Consider the following 16577-nt stretch of genomic DNA (forward strand, 5'->3'; position numbering starts at 1 on the left):
GTACAGGGTGCAGGACGGAGGGGACGTCGCGGGTGTAAATGGAAAATAGAACAGGACCTAGCACAGATCCTTGTGGTACACCACACGTGCAGGGAGTGGCCTGGTTCGTGGTTGGCCCAATGGCAATGCAGACTGACCATCTGCTCTCGCGCAGTTAGGTAGCTGGCAAACCAGGTGAGGGCCGATCCGCACACACCGACGTCAAACAGATCGACAATGAGCTGTGTGTGGCGGACTTTGTCGAATGCTTTGGACATGTGCAATGTGCATAGTCCGGTCACATTTCCCCTGTCCTTGGCAGCGAAGAGACTGTCAGTGAGAAGGCAGAGGGCATCCTCAGTGGAGTGGTGCTGACGGTAGGCAAATTGGGTAGTAGGGAGGCACTGATTGGTTCGAAGGTGGCGGACAAGTTGGCGTTGGACGATCTTCTCAAGTAGTTTAGAGATAATGGGGAGTAAAGAAACAGGTCGATAATTATTGGGGAGGGAGGGGTCGCCGGATTTATACAGAGGCACGACTGAAGCCAGTTTGAACGCTGAGGGCACTCCACCAGTGGGTCAGTTACAATGCCGCGCTGACCGTGTTCACATCACATGCAGGGTTTTGCTTTATTCCCCCTCTGCCAGTGAGGGAGTTTATAATATGAGGGACCACATCTTCTTTGGATTGCGATTGTTGACAGCACATTCATCACTGAAGTACATGGCGATTGTACTGGTTTTTTCCTCCGTCTAACAAGGCTTACTGCCGCCGTTCAACCACGCTTGTACTGGTGATAGAATACGTCTTACTGTATTAGTACGGTCTCGCAGCCATCTTCGGTGTAGCCTGTTCTTCGCCATTGGTATTGTTAGCGGGTATATTCTACGTGTCTCTATTGAGCCATGGCCTTCTCCTGAAATGCTTCCGTGCCAAGTGGACCACATGTCGCTACGGTGTTGTTGGTGGCTGCCTGTAAGACAGTCTCTAGTCTGGGCCAGAATGCAACTGTTCCGAGGATCGACCTAAAGTACAATGTCATGTAGATACGGTCGTGTTCCACCTCCTCTTCCACCGAGCAGGCACCGACACGATCCTGGCGGGCAATAATGTAGTTTGGGATCCGGATTTCTCCGACAGACACTGTGCCATCAAGCCATGATTGTTTCAGCAACACCGACTATATCCCAGCACTGGTCGGCGATCAGCTGCTCCAGGGCGTCGACTTTGTGCTGGAGGCTGAACATGTTGATGAAGCCGAAGCGTAGATCTACCCAAGAATTTGCTGGGGCGCCTCGGTGGGACCGTGGTGTAAATGGTATGGCATTAGGGTTGAGAGGTCTTTATTGTTATTACCTGACGATGGCCAAGTGCCGAAACATTGTAAAAATAACGGAACTGGTTCGGATGTGCAGCGGTATGGGAAGGGGTGTGTCCACCCGAATTCCTTTCAGGTCTTGAAGGGTATCAGTATCACTATGAACAAGAGTAGATGAACTCTTGCTATCAACGGTTCGCTGATGCAGGATGGATTTGGCTAAAAACAATCTTTTTTACTAAGTGCACAACCTACTCGTCAGAAGGGGAGAAGACAACAGAATATACAATAACAAAACAGGAGGGAGAGTAGGGGCTGCAAAGCAAGCCTGTGCTGGTGAGGCAAGCCCACAACACCGACCTGTCGTGAGCTTGCGCACCATAGCCCAAAAGAAGGGGATGATTTAGACAAGAGAAGGTGAGGTAGAATGGTTGAGGAGAGAGAAAGAGAGAGAGAGAGAGAGAGAGAGAGAGAGAGAGAGAGAGAAAGAGAGAGAGAGAGAGAGAGAGAGAGAGAGAGAGAGAGAGGGAGGGAGGGAGGGAGAGAGAGAGAGAGAGAGAGAGAGAGAGACAGAGAGAGAGAGAGAGAGACAGAGAGAGACAGAGATGACACAAGCACTCTATATCACCATGACACAAGCACTCCATCTCACCACGACTGAATGTTGACAACAAAAGGGATAACAATGCAGAAGGACACTAGCATGACAAAACCCTCGTCTAAACTTTCTTTACAAGGTGGGCAGGAACTCCCACAGCGCCTACCCCAAACTTATTATCAGTGCGAAACATTTTTTAAAGATCAGATTCCAAATTCCAATAACAATAAAGAAAAATGAGACAACTCAGCCAGGCGTAGTTCAACAGCCTGCTCAGCTGGGATGCTATACACAGCCTGGGATGCTATGCAACCAGACTACTTATACAACAGCCTGGGATGCTATGCAACCAGACTGCTTATTCGCTAGAGTTGAAAGTCAAAGTCAGATAGCAATACGGTATGCCGGGCAATCACTAATCAAATGCCCTGTAGAACAGACGGTCATGTGGCTGTGTTATCAGAACAAAACTCATACTAACACGGACACACACCGGGGGACGTTCAGCGTGCGCACCGCATGCCGCCCTGGTCCGTACCGCATGCAGTGCACATGCACTTGCCCGGGAGCGTGTGGCATATATACCATGACTGCAGAGTTGTTGTACGGTGCAATGACAAGCTAGCCCAGTGCACCCACGTCCACAGTGACCCGTGCTGTGCCGACACTGCAAACAGTCACCAGGTACTGCATGTCGTGAACTTCGTAGCCAGCTTCCCGATACGCCGCACTGGCTCTTCAGAAGACAAGGAGTGTGCCAGGAGCTGTCAGAGGCAGAGTTTGCCACAACTTACACTGAAGTGAAGTTGCACGGAATTATCTTTACACGGCAATTTGCGATATCAAGTCGAGAAAGCTGCAATGCACCCAGATCACTCAGTCAGTAGCCGCTACTGAACAATCCTAGATTGAGACGTCTTGAGGTTGAAGCCGCCACCAGTAAAGCGGTTTGTCTTCGCGTGTGACTGGATCGGTGGCAGTCCAGCTTGGCCGAGGCTGCTGTCGCGTTCCCTGCAAGGCCAACCGGGGGAAATAAACAATATCACCATATCAGCGTGTGCTGTACTGTGTCTCGGGTCAGTCTTCTTTTTTCCTGACACTGACGGCAACAATTGCAGACATAGTAGCAGCAACAGTCACGGAGACTGAGACCGCAGCTACCGTCTTTGCAGCAGAGACGGCAGAAACAGCAGTAACTGCAACAAAAGGCCAATAGCACTAGCCGTGAAGATTGACAAAAGGCACACACGCACACCACATCAATGAAGCTGTAACATGCACCAATGCCACCACCAGATGCATGCAGTCCGTTTTGCATCCGCTCACGTACCTCTTCTGTTGCTCCTTCTTCTTCATCATGAAGTACTTCTTTTTGACTTCCTGCAGCTCCCTGCCGAGACGTTCACTTTCCATTTTGGCTTCACTGATTTGCGCCTCGAACATGTTCAACTCGGCCGCCATAGCCTTAACACATTCAACACATGACAGGGTACATCTGCTTGTACATGACAACAGTTGACAATGTGTCTAGGGTCCTTGCTGCAAGTAGTTCTCACTATGCCCCATAGCCAGGGCTGTACCACACGATGGCAAAACAACAGAGACCAACCTCCAAACCCAAAACCTTTTTTTCTGCAACTCAGAGTTTCTTGTTCAGAAAAACTCATCAGACAGCCACACTCTAGTTATCGCCGAGCCTGCAGTGAAGTACATCACACTCTAGTTATCGCCGAGCCTGCAGTGAAGTACATGATTGTGCGTGTACACGTACGTTAGAATGCAAGGTTTAGTAAGATGTGCTGTGATATGTTCTCACTGTAGTGCTCTGCTGCTTACTCTGCTGACGAGTCTACTAACCGTCACACAACATGAACTGCATATTGCTTGCATGCCGATGAAAAAGCATCCCCCCCCCTCCCCCTCCCCTCCACAGAAAGGATCAGTAACTGTTGTTCCCGTACCTTGAGCTGTTTGGTTTTGGCCTTCAGCGTTTGCTGGTACATGACCACCTGCTGTTCAACCTCTGGGCCGGGTTGGCGTGCAAGGATCTGCTTGAGTTCCACGTAAAGCTTCTCTTTGTCCTTGATTGCCAGCTCCTTTTCTACCACCTGAGCAACGCAAGGCAAAACAAGTCACCAACCCACGTACATGTACATAGTCACAGTAGAGTTCTGCAGTCACCATGGTTACAACAGGTTTTATAAAATGGCGGTCAACGCACATCGAACAGAGAGACTGAGAGTGAGAGAGAGAGAAAGAGAGAGAGAGAGAGAGAGAGAGAGAGAGAGAGAGAGAGAGAGAGAGAGAGAGAGAGAGAGAGAGAGAGAGAGAGAGAGAGAGAGAGGGAGGGAGGGAGGTAGGGAGGGTGGGAAGGAGAAAGAGAGAGAGAGATAGATAGATAGATAGAGAGAGAGAGAGAGAGAGAGAGAGAGAGAGAGAGAGAGAGAGAGAGAGAGAGAGAGAGAGAGAGAGAGAGAGAGAGAGAGGTAGGGAGGGTGGGAAGGAGGGAGAGAGGGAGAGAGAGAGAGAGAGAGAGAGAGAGAGAGAGAGAGAGAGAGAGAGAGAGAGAGAGAGAGAGAGAGAGAGAGAGAGAGGGAGGGAGGGAGGTAGGGAGGGTGGGAAGGAGGGAGAGAGGGAGAGAGAGAGCTGCCTGTCGAGTCTTCATACTGTTATTATACTGCACAGTTCCTCAATACAAAATATGCACTAGAAGTAGTATGGCATGGCACTAAATAGTTGGCGGTGAACACTGGAACCGGTATCCCCCAACACACAAGGTGCACATACAAAGGTGTGGTCACAGAGTGTTCAGGAGTGTGAGGTACCGTATTTTCTCTAATAAGAGCCCGGGGTTCTTATTTTTTCCGTGACAGCTCTACCCTCGCTACTATTATTAGAGACTGGGCTATTATTGGAGACTGGGTTCTTATTTCTTCAATTGTCAACTATCAAGCCAAATCCAGTCTATACAGGCATAAACTGACCATATCAAGACTGATTTTTCAACCCTAAACTTAGGAATATTGTCAAAACAGATGTTTCACAATACAGTGTAGCATTGGCGCCAGGGAGGAAGCAGTTGACCGAAAACCTCCTTACAAAGTATGTTCTTGGCATGTTGTACTGCTGTTTTATATGCAGTCAATATACTTGTTGCATACTCCAATTGTGACCCGCGCTACTATTAGAGACTGTGCTCTTATTATTTCAAACCACCCTCACCCCGGGTCATTATTGGAGACTGGGCTATTATTGCAGACCTAGGCTTTTATTGGAGAAAACACGGTATATGCCAACAGATGTTGAGCATATACGTGAATGTATGAATTCGTAGCTACCCACTCACCTCCTCTGTTTTGCCAATCAGCTTCTTCTGCAGAGTCTGCACCTTGTTGATGAGCTCAAACTTGCTGGGATCAGTTCCCTGGTAAGCACGACAACACCGACACGCACCACAGGTTGAATAAGCTAATTCCACACGCTGAAAATCGCAATACATTGATTGCATGCACGTGGCTTTGCAATCATTTTAGAAATATGCCACATGCTTTCGCAAAGCCCCACAGCCCGCTCAACCCCTGAGAGGAACACAGAGCTGCTGCAAACCATAGCATTGCGTAACATTCTACTCCGCAACACCTAAGCTGCTTGATTCAATTGCAAAGAAAATGAAAATGCATGTGTAATCCTGTTCTTTCGGCGTGTCTTTCACACGCATGCCCTTTTGAAGATCTGTAGCTGTGCATCACGCGGCAGTGTATAGATGCACATAGACACACACACAGATGCACATAGACACACACACAGATGCACATAGACACACACACACAGATGCACATAGACGCACATGATAGAGACCGTGCAAGGTGCTCACCTTCAATGTCCTCCACCGGTGCACATTCAGTGGACTTTGCAGCTCAAGCTCCAGTGCCTTGCAGCGAGCCTGCTCGCGCACCAACTCTCGTTGCGTACGGAACACCTCCTGTCTACAGTGGTTCACATGCAGAATTCAAGATGCCGCTAACCATTAGAATGCTGTGGGTGGGTGTGACTGTGAACACTCACCTCACACCCGTTAGACTTCAATGCTCACACTCTCCGCTTGAAGATATCTAGAGATGGGGAGGGGAGGGGGGGGGGGGCGTGTCTGGAGAAACTCTGAGAAGGGGAGCATGTGTGTTGTACTGGAGTGCCCTTGAACTGCGCTATGAAGTGACAGACTGTATGCAGCACTATGTACTTACAATCATGTAGTAATGTACCGCCGGGAACGTAAAAAAATGCATCACACAACAAAACGCTGCAGCTCTTACTTGAGTTCTGCAAAGTTGGCAACGTTGCGACCCATAGCAGCTCTATCGTTGCGTGCTTGCTTGATAGCCAATCTCAGGATGCGAATGTCGGATAACCGCTGGACGTATTGCATTTCACCTGGACCAGAGAAAGAGCCGTGAGCGCACGGGCAACAAACTCAACTTTGATCACGTCTACATAGGTTCACCGTACATGCAACTCGCCACTCTGCACTGTCGCGGAACACCGCTATGTGCGTACAGAGTGAGTTGAAGCAAGGCATAGTCCGTGTAGTGTCCAGTACTGGCCTCCAATGACTTTCTATTGGGCAATGCTGTACTTGAAATAATGCGGCAAACGTATTCGACGCGCAAGACCTGACTCTAGACTCCACGATACCAACCTGTCACCGAAAGCAAAACAGGGCACTATGTGACCTACACATTGCAATCATGCATGCAATCCTGTCACATTAAACATTAATCAGCGAATGCAAAGAAACTGTGCTCTCTGACAGTGATAGATACCGGGTACACATATCCGGGTCACGGTCCAAGCCCTGTTCCAATGCAAAATCTCACCTTTGTCAAGAACGGCTTGCTGGACGCGAAGTTTCTCATGCAGTAGTGACAGTTCGTCGTTTCTGCGAATCAGCTGGGTTCCGAGGACATCACGCTCGTTCAACACCTACACAGCAAGAGCAACAGATAAGGGCGGGGTTGGACACATCATGTGGTCAACTTGTGATTGATGTGGCATATAGCTACTCCATGCACACTCACGACCAATGAAGTCTTACCCCCCCCCCCCCCCCCCCAGCCCTTCACACACTCCCAATTGCCAGCGTGCCATACGAGTTAGGCGATGCCATCGCTTTGCAGTTCAGCGTGTCAACTACGTGCCAGTGTGGAACGCTTGTTCCCGTGGCTGCTTATCGCTGGATTCTGTACCCCTGCTGTACCCCGTGCTGGGGATGGGAGTGGATTACACTGGCCCTGGCCGCTATGACACGTGTATGCATGCAACCACACAGGGGCCATGTGAGGGCGAGTACAGCCAATAAATAGGGTGTCGCCATGCCAACACAAGAGCACAAGGTCTTTTTTAAAGTTATTTAATACAGTCGTGCACAATCATGTGCATATACTGTACGTAGTCAATGAACAGTATGAATGACTCAATTAAGCAAGTTACTGCAACAGAAGCAACAGCAGCTACATCTACTGTTACAGACATAGCAGCATGTAATGGCTATACACTCATAGCAAATGCACATGCAGCACTGGATACCATTTGGACATGCAGCACTGGATACCGATTGGCCATGCAGCACTGGATACCATTTGGCCATTCGGCACTGGATACCATTTGGCCATTCGGCACTGGATACCATTTGGCCATGCAGCACTGGATACCATTTGGCCATGCAGCACTGGATTCTCATTGGCCAGTTTGAACACATCTGCTTACCTGATCAAGTTCCTTCCGTTGACGTGTTCTCTCCGCGTCCGACTCTGTTATGAGCCTCTGCAGCTTCTGGTGCTCCTTCATCTGGTCGTCAGCGTATCGGTTGGCCTCCCGAAGCTCCTCCTTCAGCCGGAGGAGCTCAGCGCGAAGGGCTTCCTTTTCCTTCTCCAGTCGTTGATGTTCCGAATGCTCCTTGACGAGGGCAGTGTCCTTGCTGGCGAGGTCATCCTTCAACTGTTCGATCAGCCGCTGGTCGCTGACAAGTCGCTGCTTGAGCTCCTTGAGCTCGTCCTGCTTCTCCTGTAGCGACTTACTGAACATGTTGCGGTCAGAGCGCACCGCTTCATAGAGATTCTGTATGACAACGGCACAAAATATGAAGTCCACAGCATACAGACCTGTACTGGCATTGCATGGTAAGTCGACCAAGGGCATATAACTATTGCTCTGGGAGTTTTTGCAGCATCGCTGTATTGCACATATGTGTAGTGCTTACTAAAGTCATCGAAATCACCCGGAAACTACACCAAACGGGGGGGGGGGGGGGGACGAGGAGGAGGAGGAAGAGGGGGAGGAGGATGGGGATGAGGAGGAAATAACTCCCCGTAAACCCAGTAGATCAATAGTTTGCTTGGCAGTGCCTACTAGCTCTCGCTCCCTAGTAATTACAATAACTCTCACTCCTCATTTATTTGCCTAGTGTCAGTGAGTCAAAGCCTGGAAGGAAAACCAGCCACCCTACAACGACCAAAGCCTGTCAAGTACACACTCGTTGCTTCCAGTGCCCTCACCTGCTGCTGCTGCCGTTTGACGTCGGAGTCAGCGATCCGCTTCTTGTGGTCGATGATCTGGATCTCCTTCACCTTGAGCAGCTCGTTCAGCTTTGTGCAATCCTGCACCTTATCGGTAAACTCGTGGTAGTAGGTGTCACGCTCTCGCTCCAGACCAGCAATGGTCTTGCGCTGCTTAATTGCTTCATCTTGGTAGCTCTACGAGCAGGGAGAATAAACATTGTGTTGTCAATAAGTGAAGCATACTGACGGCATGCACACGGGGTGTGAACGATGGACATATGAAGACACAAATACAGTCACGTGCCATGTGTATGCGTGCCGGCTCACCCGAACTTCCGACTCCAGAGTTCGCACGCCCTGTGCATGCACTTTCACCATGTCGGCCTGCTTGTCGGTGGCAGTTGTCTGAATGCGCACTTGCCGGTCGAGCTTGTCTCGCTCGCGAGTCAGCTCCTCGCACTTGCGCCGCTTGGCTTCGGAGTCCTTTCGTAACTGCTCGAGTTCTAGGGGTGTGAAACATATGGAAGGAATAATGGAGAAAACTAGTAAACCCACTATCAATATAAAGCAAGGAAGAATCACCATAGGTTAAACACGTTAGGATCATTTCGTATCAGCTGAACATGAAATACAAAATTGTCCCGTACTGTAGAAGTTGGTTGCGCTCATGTTGGGAGCACTCAACGTCAACTACGTTGCCGCCAAAGTAGATACTCCTACAAGTATTAGAGCTTCTGAGTTCGTAATTGTATATTGATAGAGGCCTCCTTAGAATACAATCCTTGTTTTCAAGAGGAACCATTGACAACTAAGCCTGGGTGACGTGTTCACATGCATTGAACTACGTGATCTAAATATGACCCTGATTTGTAGAAACAAAAACAAAACAAAAAAAAACAGTACAGGCCTCACATCATCACACTGGCTTGTGCAAAGTAAGCCCGGCTGTAATGCATGGGTGACTTTAACTTCAGTATTGCATCACTGTACTGCGCAGTGCTCATTGGAATAGGATGCAGCCAAACAGGCTTCTCTAAGCTCTACACTGTACAATGCTGGCATGCATCAACAAACATTCAGCACAGGACGTCGGCTGCACGGCCTGACCTCTTTCCAGTCCGGCCACCTGGGCCTTGACGTCGTCCCTCTCACGCTCCACCTCCGCTTTCTCCTTGTCGACCAGCTGCAGCTTGTTGTTCAGGTTGTCGCGCAGCTGACGCACACGACTCTGGTCCTGCTTACAGGATTTCAGCTCATCTTCGCGCGTCTGCAGCAGGTACACGAAAGAACAGTTGAACTGTAAAATAACCGCCACGGCAACTATGGTATACAGATGAGCATGTGTGTATCAGTGTGGTGTGTGTGTGTGTGTGGGGGGGGGGGGTGCTACTTTCTCTAACTGGGAATGTACCAATGCATGTTGTCGTGACTACTTATTATGCTGATAGCCATGATACATGTATGCATCCTGTAGTGTAGGCATGATACATGATGCAGCCTGTAGTGTAGGCATAATGCATGTGTGTGCACTTGTATATAAAGTAGTTATTAAAGCAGTTAGCACAGACATCTATACATGAACTGTGGCTGGAATCTCTCCACCCTTAGAATATGTCCATCCCCTGCACAGCACTGTTAGTTATAGTCTACAGCTAAACACGGCCAGCATTAGCTTACACCTACAACAGGGCCTACTGAGGCAGAGCGACTTACCTTTATGAGCTGCTGCTGGTCGTTGATCTCTCGGCGCAGCGTCTCTGCCACATCGTACTGTTCCTCGAGTTTCTGCTGAATGCCATTGGAGTGTGTCCTCTGGCTCTCAAGTTTTCCCTGTGACCGATCATTTTGACCCTGCAGCGGCACCACAAACCAGTCAGTAGTTAAGCAACGGGAAAAAGCAACGCAATGGAATACTCATGACAGCTACGGTAAAAGGAACAAACCAACCCTGGTTAATTTCCCAGATTTTTGCAAAAACAAACAGATTATTGCATACAGGCACAAGCAAGAACTAAGAAATACCAGCTTTGCCATGAATGTATGCCATTAATAATTAGTGATCACCACCAGTACAGAAAGCCCAGTCTTTATTAGTCATGTAGATGGTGTATCTGCAAAGCTTTCGTGTATGTCACAAGTTGATGTCTGCCGGACTTCGTGCCAGCACTGACCGGTGTGTTCTCATGTTGCAGCGGTCATCTAGGACAGATTTTCATGCACGTGCACAATGAAACACAGACCTCCAGCTCCCGGATCTTCTCCTCCAGTGATCTACACCGCTCTTGCATTCGCGTCGTGCTCTCTTCTGCGTTGACCAGCTCCGCCTGCCGCTCCTCCAACGTCTTGCGAAACTTCATCACTTCCTTCTCTAGATTGTTCTTGCGGAAGAGCTCGCGCTGCGCGTCGTGTTCACTCTGCTGGATTTCATTTTGCAGCTGTAACACAATCCCCAAAATGCAGATTGAGAAGCAATATATAAAGCCAGCTCGATACCAGAGACCCAATCATGAATGTACAAATGCTGCATGTGCCCGATATACACTTGCTACCTTATATAGAGTGTTTTGAAGCAATGAAACCACTAGGTGAACACACGCACACACACACACACACACACGCTTGTACAGGTACTTGTCTTGCTCACTGCCAAAACTGGTCATGTGAGTCACCCCGGGAGAGGGGAGAGAGATTCAAAAGGAATCTTGGAAAGATGACTCAATTGGCTATTGAACCGCCCGACACTCCCTGAAATCCCATACACGCATGCACACGCGAACACACACACACACACACACACACACACACACACAGATAGATAGAATTATACAGCAAAGTGGTGCTGACTTTTGGCTTACCTCGGATATTTTTTGCTCAGCGTCTGTACGATAGCTTTCTTCCTCCTTCTGCTTTGTAATGGCGTCCGTCAAATTTTGTCGAAGCTGGAGATTAGTCGACAAGGGGCAAATAATAGAAAAGCTGACAGGATCGCTTTTCTAAATGCAATAAGAGCACTTGGTACAAACAAACCAACAAACTAGGGAGATAACTTGAGTTTTGGCAAAGTACGGACAGACGTGACCTCAATAGACAGTCACCATTTCGAGCAAAAACAAAAGGTGCAGCCGGTGAAAATACTGGTGATAATGCATTTGCCCAGTAAAATAACAATAAACCTGTATCCAGCAATTGTGGCCCCTAAAGATGTCGCCATCTACATTTATGCTTAGAAATGGGGTCCAAGTGTTACTTGATGTACAAGATGGCATACTAGCACAAAGCGATCAATCGCTTGCTTACCATAGCTACGTCCGCCATTGCTAATTTGAGGTCCGAGGTGAGCTTTTCCTTCAGGTCAACAAGCTCTTGAACGCTGCAGAAAATGTACCCGAATGACGTACACGTACGTCGGGTTATTATGGATACCACCCGTAGGCGTACAATGTATTAGTGTGATTATTATTAAGTAGTGTTTAGTGCCATCGCCGATTGAAATGAAATCATGGCAGTGCGCATAACCGTGGTAGCACAGTCCTCACACCCAGGCGTTCCCAACACCAGCTGCACACTGGCAAAGATAAGCGAGATACAGTAAAACCTGTCAAGGCGGTCGACCACCTGTCCCTGCGGACCACCTGTCCCTGCGGACCTAAGCGGGATGTCAATTTCCAGTCAAATGACTAGACCCTGGATGGTCTCCTGACACGTAGACGGAACCATACTTGGAAGCTCACGGTAGTGGTCGGCTAAGATAGATTTCACAGTAGGACCAGGGGCTGGTATGTGACTACTAGTCAGATGACCCTGGATACGTAGAGCAGCTGTGCACAGAGACAACACGTGTAAGGTCCATTGAGAGCGGTTGCCGCTTAGACAGAATTCACTGTGCTAGTGACTATTGTAGCGGACATTGAAATCCGGTGAGAAGTCAAGCGGCCGTGGGCGCGCCGGCCTTGCAGCCGCGAGCACTGCCGGCCCAGTTTTTACAATGTGTACGTGAACTACAGGGCGTGTACGTGCCAAACGCAGTCCCCTGGTCGTCCCATCGGATTTCAATGTCCACGGCAGTAGTTGCAAGTGTTTGTGACGTACCTGTACTCGGTGATGCCGATACCACTCTTTTCCTTTACCATAGCCTGTAGCTGATCCATCTCATACTGCAGCTGATCAATCACCTCCTTGGATCGGCTCTCCTTCTCCTGGCTAACATCCACCAGCTTCCAGGCCTTCTCGATTTCCTTCACATAGGCAACAACACAGATTTAAACGCATGAAATTACAGAGCTTGTCTCCTCCTCGGCATAGTTCATGAATGCTCGCCACCAGCAAAAGAACCAGCACCAGCACCAACTAGCACCGACACTGCCCGCCGGAGCCCGTAATAGTGCTCTCCGATCATTCCCCCATGCCACGATCCAAGACTGGAATCGTCTCCCATCTGCCCTGCTACGCAACCTTCCCACGCAGAAGGGAATGCAGGCATTCAAGGAAGGCGCCTACAAGTCGCTCCGCAGCCGAGACTGGCGTTCAGCCACAGATGCCCTCTGAACACTCCCTGAACACCCTCTCTGCTTGCACCCTGGCTCCCCCCTTTTTATTTTTTTATTTATTTATTTATTTATTATTTTATTTATTTTTTATTTTTATTTTTTATTTTTCTTCCTCTTTCACATGTATCATCTTTCCGTTTTTCCTTCCTCTATATAAATGTACCCCCCCCTCCCCTCCCCCTGTGCCTACTCCTCCCCAGTTTTTGGTGCTCTGAAGTGTCGCTGAAGCCGAGACCTCAGGTCGGCGGAGATGCTCCAGTTTTCACCACCACAGTTGCGTCTGCAACCACCTCTACCATGCAGTATTCTGTTCTCGAGGTTCGTGGTTTCTCGTAAAAAAAAAAAAAAAAAAAAAATGAATATATGAGGTCCTGCAGGAACAATATCAAGTGTATTTGCATGCAACTCAGCATGGAATGACCAACTCCCTTTCAAACAGCCTCTTATTCCACTTCTTGACAGAGAGAGAGAGACAGAGAGACAGAAAGACAGAAAGAGAGAGAGGGAGAAAGAGAGCGGGATGGAGAGAGGACCTTACACACCTTCTTGAGGGCCACAATGCTCGACTTCTCCTCCTTGGACGTTCTCATCACCTCGGCCAGCTTGGATCCGTTAGCCACAATCTCAGACTTCAAGTCCCTGCAGCGCATCATCAGTCGACGCTCGTTCTCCCGCGACTTGGCATAACCAGCGTACACTTTCTTGTAGTCATCGCGGAACTTGTCCAGGGTGTCATTGTTTTCGATTTCTGCCAGCACCTGTGGACAAAGTGTGCAGTGAGGTGAAAGCAGAAAGTAGCACAGATCAGACTGGGGGTCACCACACTGTTGTCCGATCACACTGAATGCCAGTACGTTATTTATAAATCATACACCTTGCATGTACAAGACGGTGTGCATAGCAATACAAGTGTGAAGTAGTAATATTGCCACACACTGGCCAGGTGACTCCTGGCCAGTAACAGGCATTATTCCTTTCCAAACTGTAGCAGAAATTGGATACTCAGGCACTTCGAACGTGTTAGTACTAGTAGTAACAGAAGCCACACACACACACACGCGCGCACACCCCTCCCCCCTCGCTCTCCCTCCCCCTCTCTCTCTCTCTCTCTCTCTCTCTCTCTCTCTCTCTCACACACACACACACACACACACACACACACACACACACACACACACACACACACACACACACACACACACACACACACAGAACTCGAAGCATCAGGTGCTTACTTGCTTGAAGTCTTTCTCCAGTGTCTCATAGGCCCCCTCATCGCCATCCTACAATACAGCCATCAATACAAAGTGCAAAACAATTGCTACTTGAAGTACAGCTACGGTGATCACCTTTGCAGTCCACAAAGCAGAAACGCACAACCAGTACACTGTGCATGCACTCATGCACGTAGCCAGTCTCAGCACCAGCCTGCACAGGCCGTGGCACTGATACAATGTCATGCTGACTGTACCGTGACTATAGTGTTGCTTGGGGTAGATTGCCATGCCGGTTGGTTAGAATTTAGAAACCAAAGTATCTTATCAGTCATGGCCCTGCCTTGGTGGAACACTACCTTTCTTAGTTTTTGATAAAAATGGGCCGGGTAAAATCCCTGTTGCCACCGGGATCGTATCGCTGGCTGGTGCGCTCAGCTATTTAAATCTTGATCCTTGGCCCCAAGCGTGTTGCCTACGCCACTCATCGGGTGTGACTATGAATCTGACGAGGTTGCAGCTTGACTTTGCCTTCACAATTCGTGACCGGCTCGTGTTCCTAGGTACCCCTCAGCTGGGGGTATGTCTACCATCCAGTCCGCCTTTCTTTCCACCAGCACACACTATTCAAAACAATGACGTGACTGTGGTCGCGATGCTACTGCTCATCCCATGCAGAGGCTAGTAGCCGGCCAAGGCTCCGGCAATATAAACTGCTAGCTAGACTAAAATCAACTACTGTATACGCAGAAATATTCGTCTGGAATTTAATTTCGTCTTTTTCGTCCAAGGAGCTTTTGGACTAAATTAAATGTAGGACGAATATCGATTTGTCCAGCTTTTCTATACACTCTTATGACCCATGGACGAAATTTTCAACCGGACAAACTCCTTTTCTTTGGAGTTGGACGAAATTATTGACCGACGAAATTTTCTGCCTCTACAGTACTACTTCGAAGTAGTATACTTCCATGTGCATGTAGATCTAAAAGTGTACGGTTGAATGCAATTAGTGAAGGCCCCAATACAGCTTCCTAAATAGTAGACAAAATTAATGGTGATAAAACACACACCTGTCGAAATGGTAGGTAATACACGCCTGCCCACACAACGCTCTCTAAACTGCAAAATTCTTTCAAAGATGAACTAATGTACCAGCCAGCCATGCGAATATCACCAGTCATGCACTCGATAGGCTCCATGCGCAAACTAATGATCGTGAGAGAAGGAATGCTCTTTGCTAGGACTTTGCAGCTTAGAGAGCGCTGTGTGGGCAAGCGTGTATTTACCGCCATTTTGCCAGGTGCCTTTTCAGTGTAAGTTTTCACCACTTTTTTCTCTATGATCTACAATGTAGTTGAAGAGCCCACTGAATGGGATGGCTAGTTTTGCACGCCAACCAATTTTAGATTGTCCCTGTGTCAAGAAGTCTTACTACTACTAGAGTACTGGAGTGCTTATCTAGCCGTACTCTTGCTAGCTGTAGGTTGGTACTTTCTCTGTGAACAGTTTGAGGTGTCAATATCGAGTGTCAATCTAAGTCGCTATATCAAATCTTACTGCTACTTTATGGCTCGGCTATCTATTGTGGTGTAAGCGTGCTGAACAGCTTCAAGTTTGAATCAGGGAGTACTGGTACCCCTGATTCGGGCCGGGTACCCTCAGGTTTGAGTCACGGAATGCTGGTACCCTCTCAGGTTTGAGTCAGGGAATGCTGGTACCCTATGGTGTGACTCTGAACCATGCATGTGCGCTGTGACTCACCTCGACGGCACCTGAATCCGCCATTCTGCCCGCGTGTTGACGCTCACAGCACAGCTACTTCCCGAACTGCCTACGATCACAGCTACTGCGCTCCTGGATCGAGGTGCTGGCAGCAAGACTAGAAGAGTGATACCTCGTCTTCGAGCACAGGATTCTACTTGCCTTCCAGCCTTACCGACCACGCAAACAACGTGTCAGCTAGCGTATGTTACAGCATGCTAGCATACAGCGGCGGCCATGCAGCATATCCAACGGAGCAACAGATGCTGGAGCTGCTAGAGCCACTATACTGCTGGTCTACTCCACTGATCACGTTGGCCAGTAGTTCCAGCCACGTATTCTATTCGGAAATACGGTTACACGCAGCACTCACCCATCCACCCAGTACTGATGTTAGCAACACCGAGCAGTGGAAGAACAGTCTCTCAATGCACTTTCCAGCAATGCCAACTCGATGAAGAGCACTCAGCGACAACAATTTCTTCGCTGTGGAACGACGGTCGTGTGTGTAGGGAACGATTAGCTGGCAAGAAGATTTTTGTGACTCCTTTCTTCTTCGAGCCAGCTGAGTTCGAGTGTCAACGTCGCTTTGGCAGGCGCTAG

General features: G+C 48.8%; 1 protein-coding gene across 1 annotated transcript; it reads right to left on the reverse strand.

Moving 5' to 3' along the window:
• Positions 1-1939: 1939 nt before the first annotated feature.
• On the reverse strand, positions 1940-16534 carry LOC135815048 (cilia- and flagella-associated protein 58-like). Its single transcript, XM_065328277.1, has 19 exons — positions 15975-16534; positions 14232-14279; positions 13539-13754; positions 12539-12684; positions 11747-11819; positions 11305-11388; positions 10690-10884; positions 10163-10300; positions 9557-9716; positions 8777-8952; positions 8447-8644; positions 7659-8009; positions 6770-6875; positions 6209-6326; positions 5770-5881; positions 5242-5319; positions 3857-4003; positions 3226-3359; positions 1940-2906 (listed from the first exon to the last, which is right to left on the reverse strand). Exons 1-19 carry the CDS (start codon positions 15996-15998, stop codon positions 2786-2788), a joined length of 2625 nt encoding a protein of 874 aa, XP_065184349.1. The 5' UTR covers positions 15999-16534; the 3' UTR covers positions 1940-2785.
• Between the last annotated feature and the right edge of the window lie 43 nt (positions 16535-16577).

Source organism: Sycon ciliatum, chromosome 4 (assembly GCF_964019385.1).
Source record: "Sycon ciliatum chromosome 4, ocSycCili1.1, whole genome shotgun sequence".
Taxonomy (NCBI): Eukaryota; Metazoa; Porifera; class Calcarea; order Leucosolenida; family Sycettidae; genus Sycon; species Sycon ciliatum.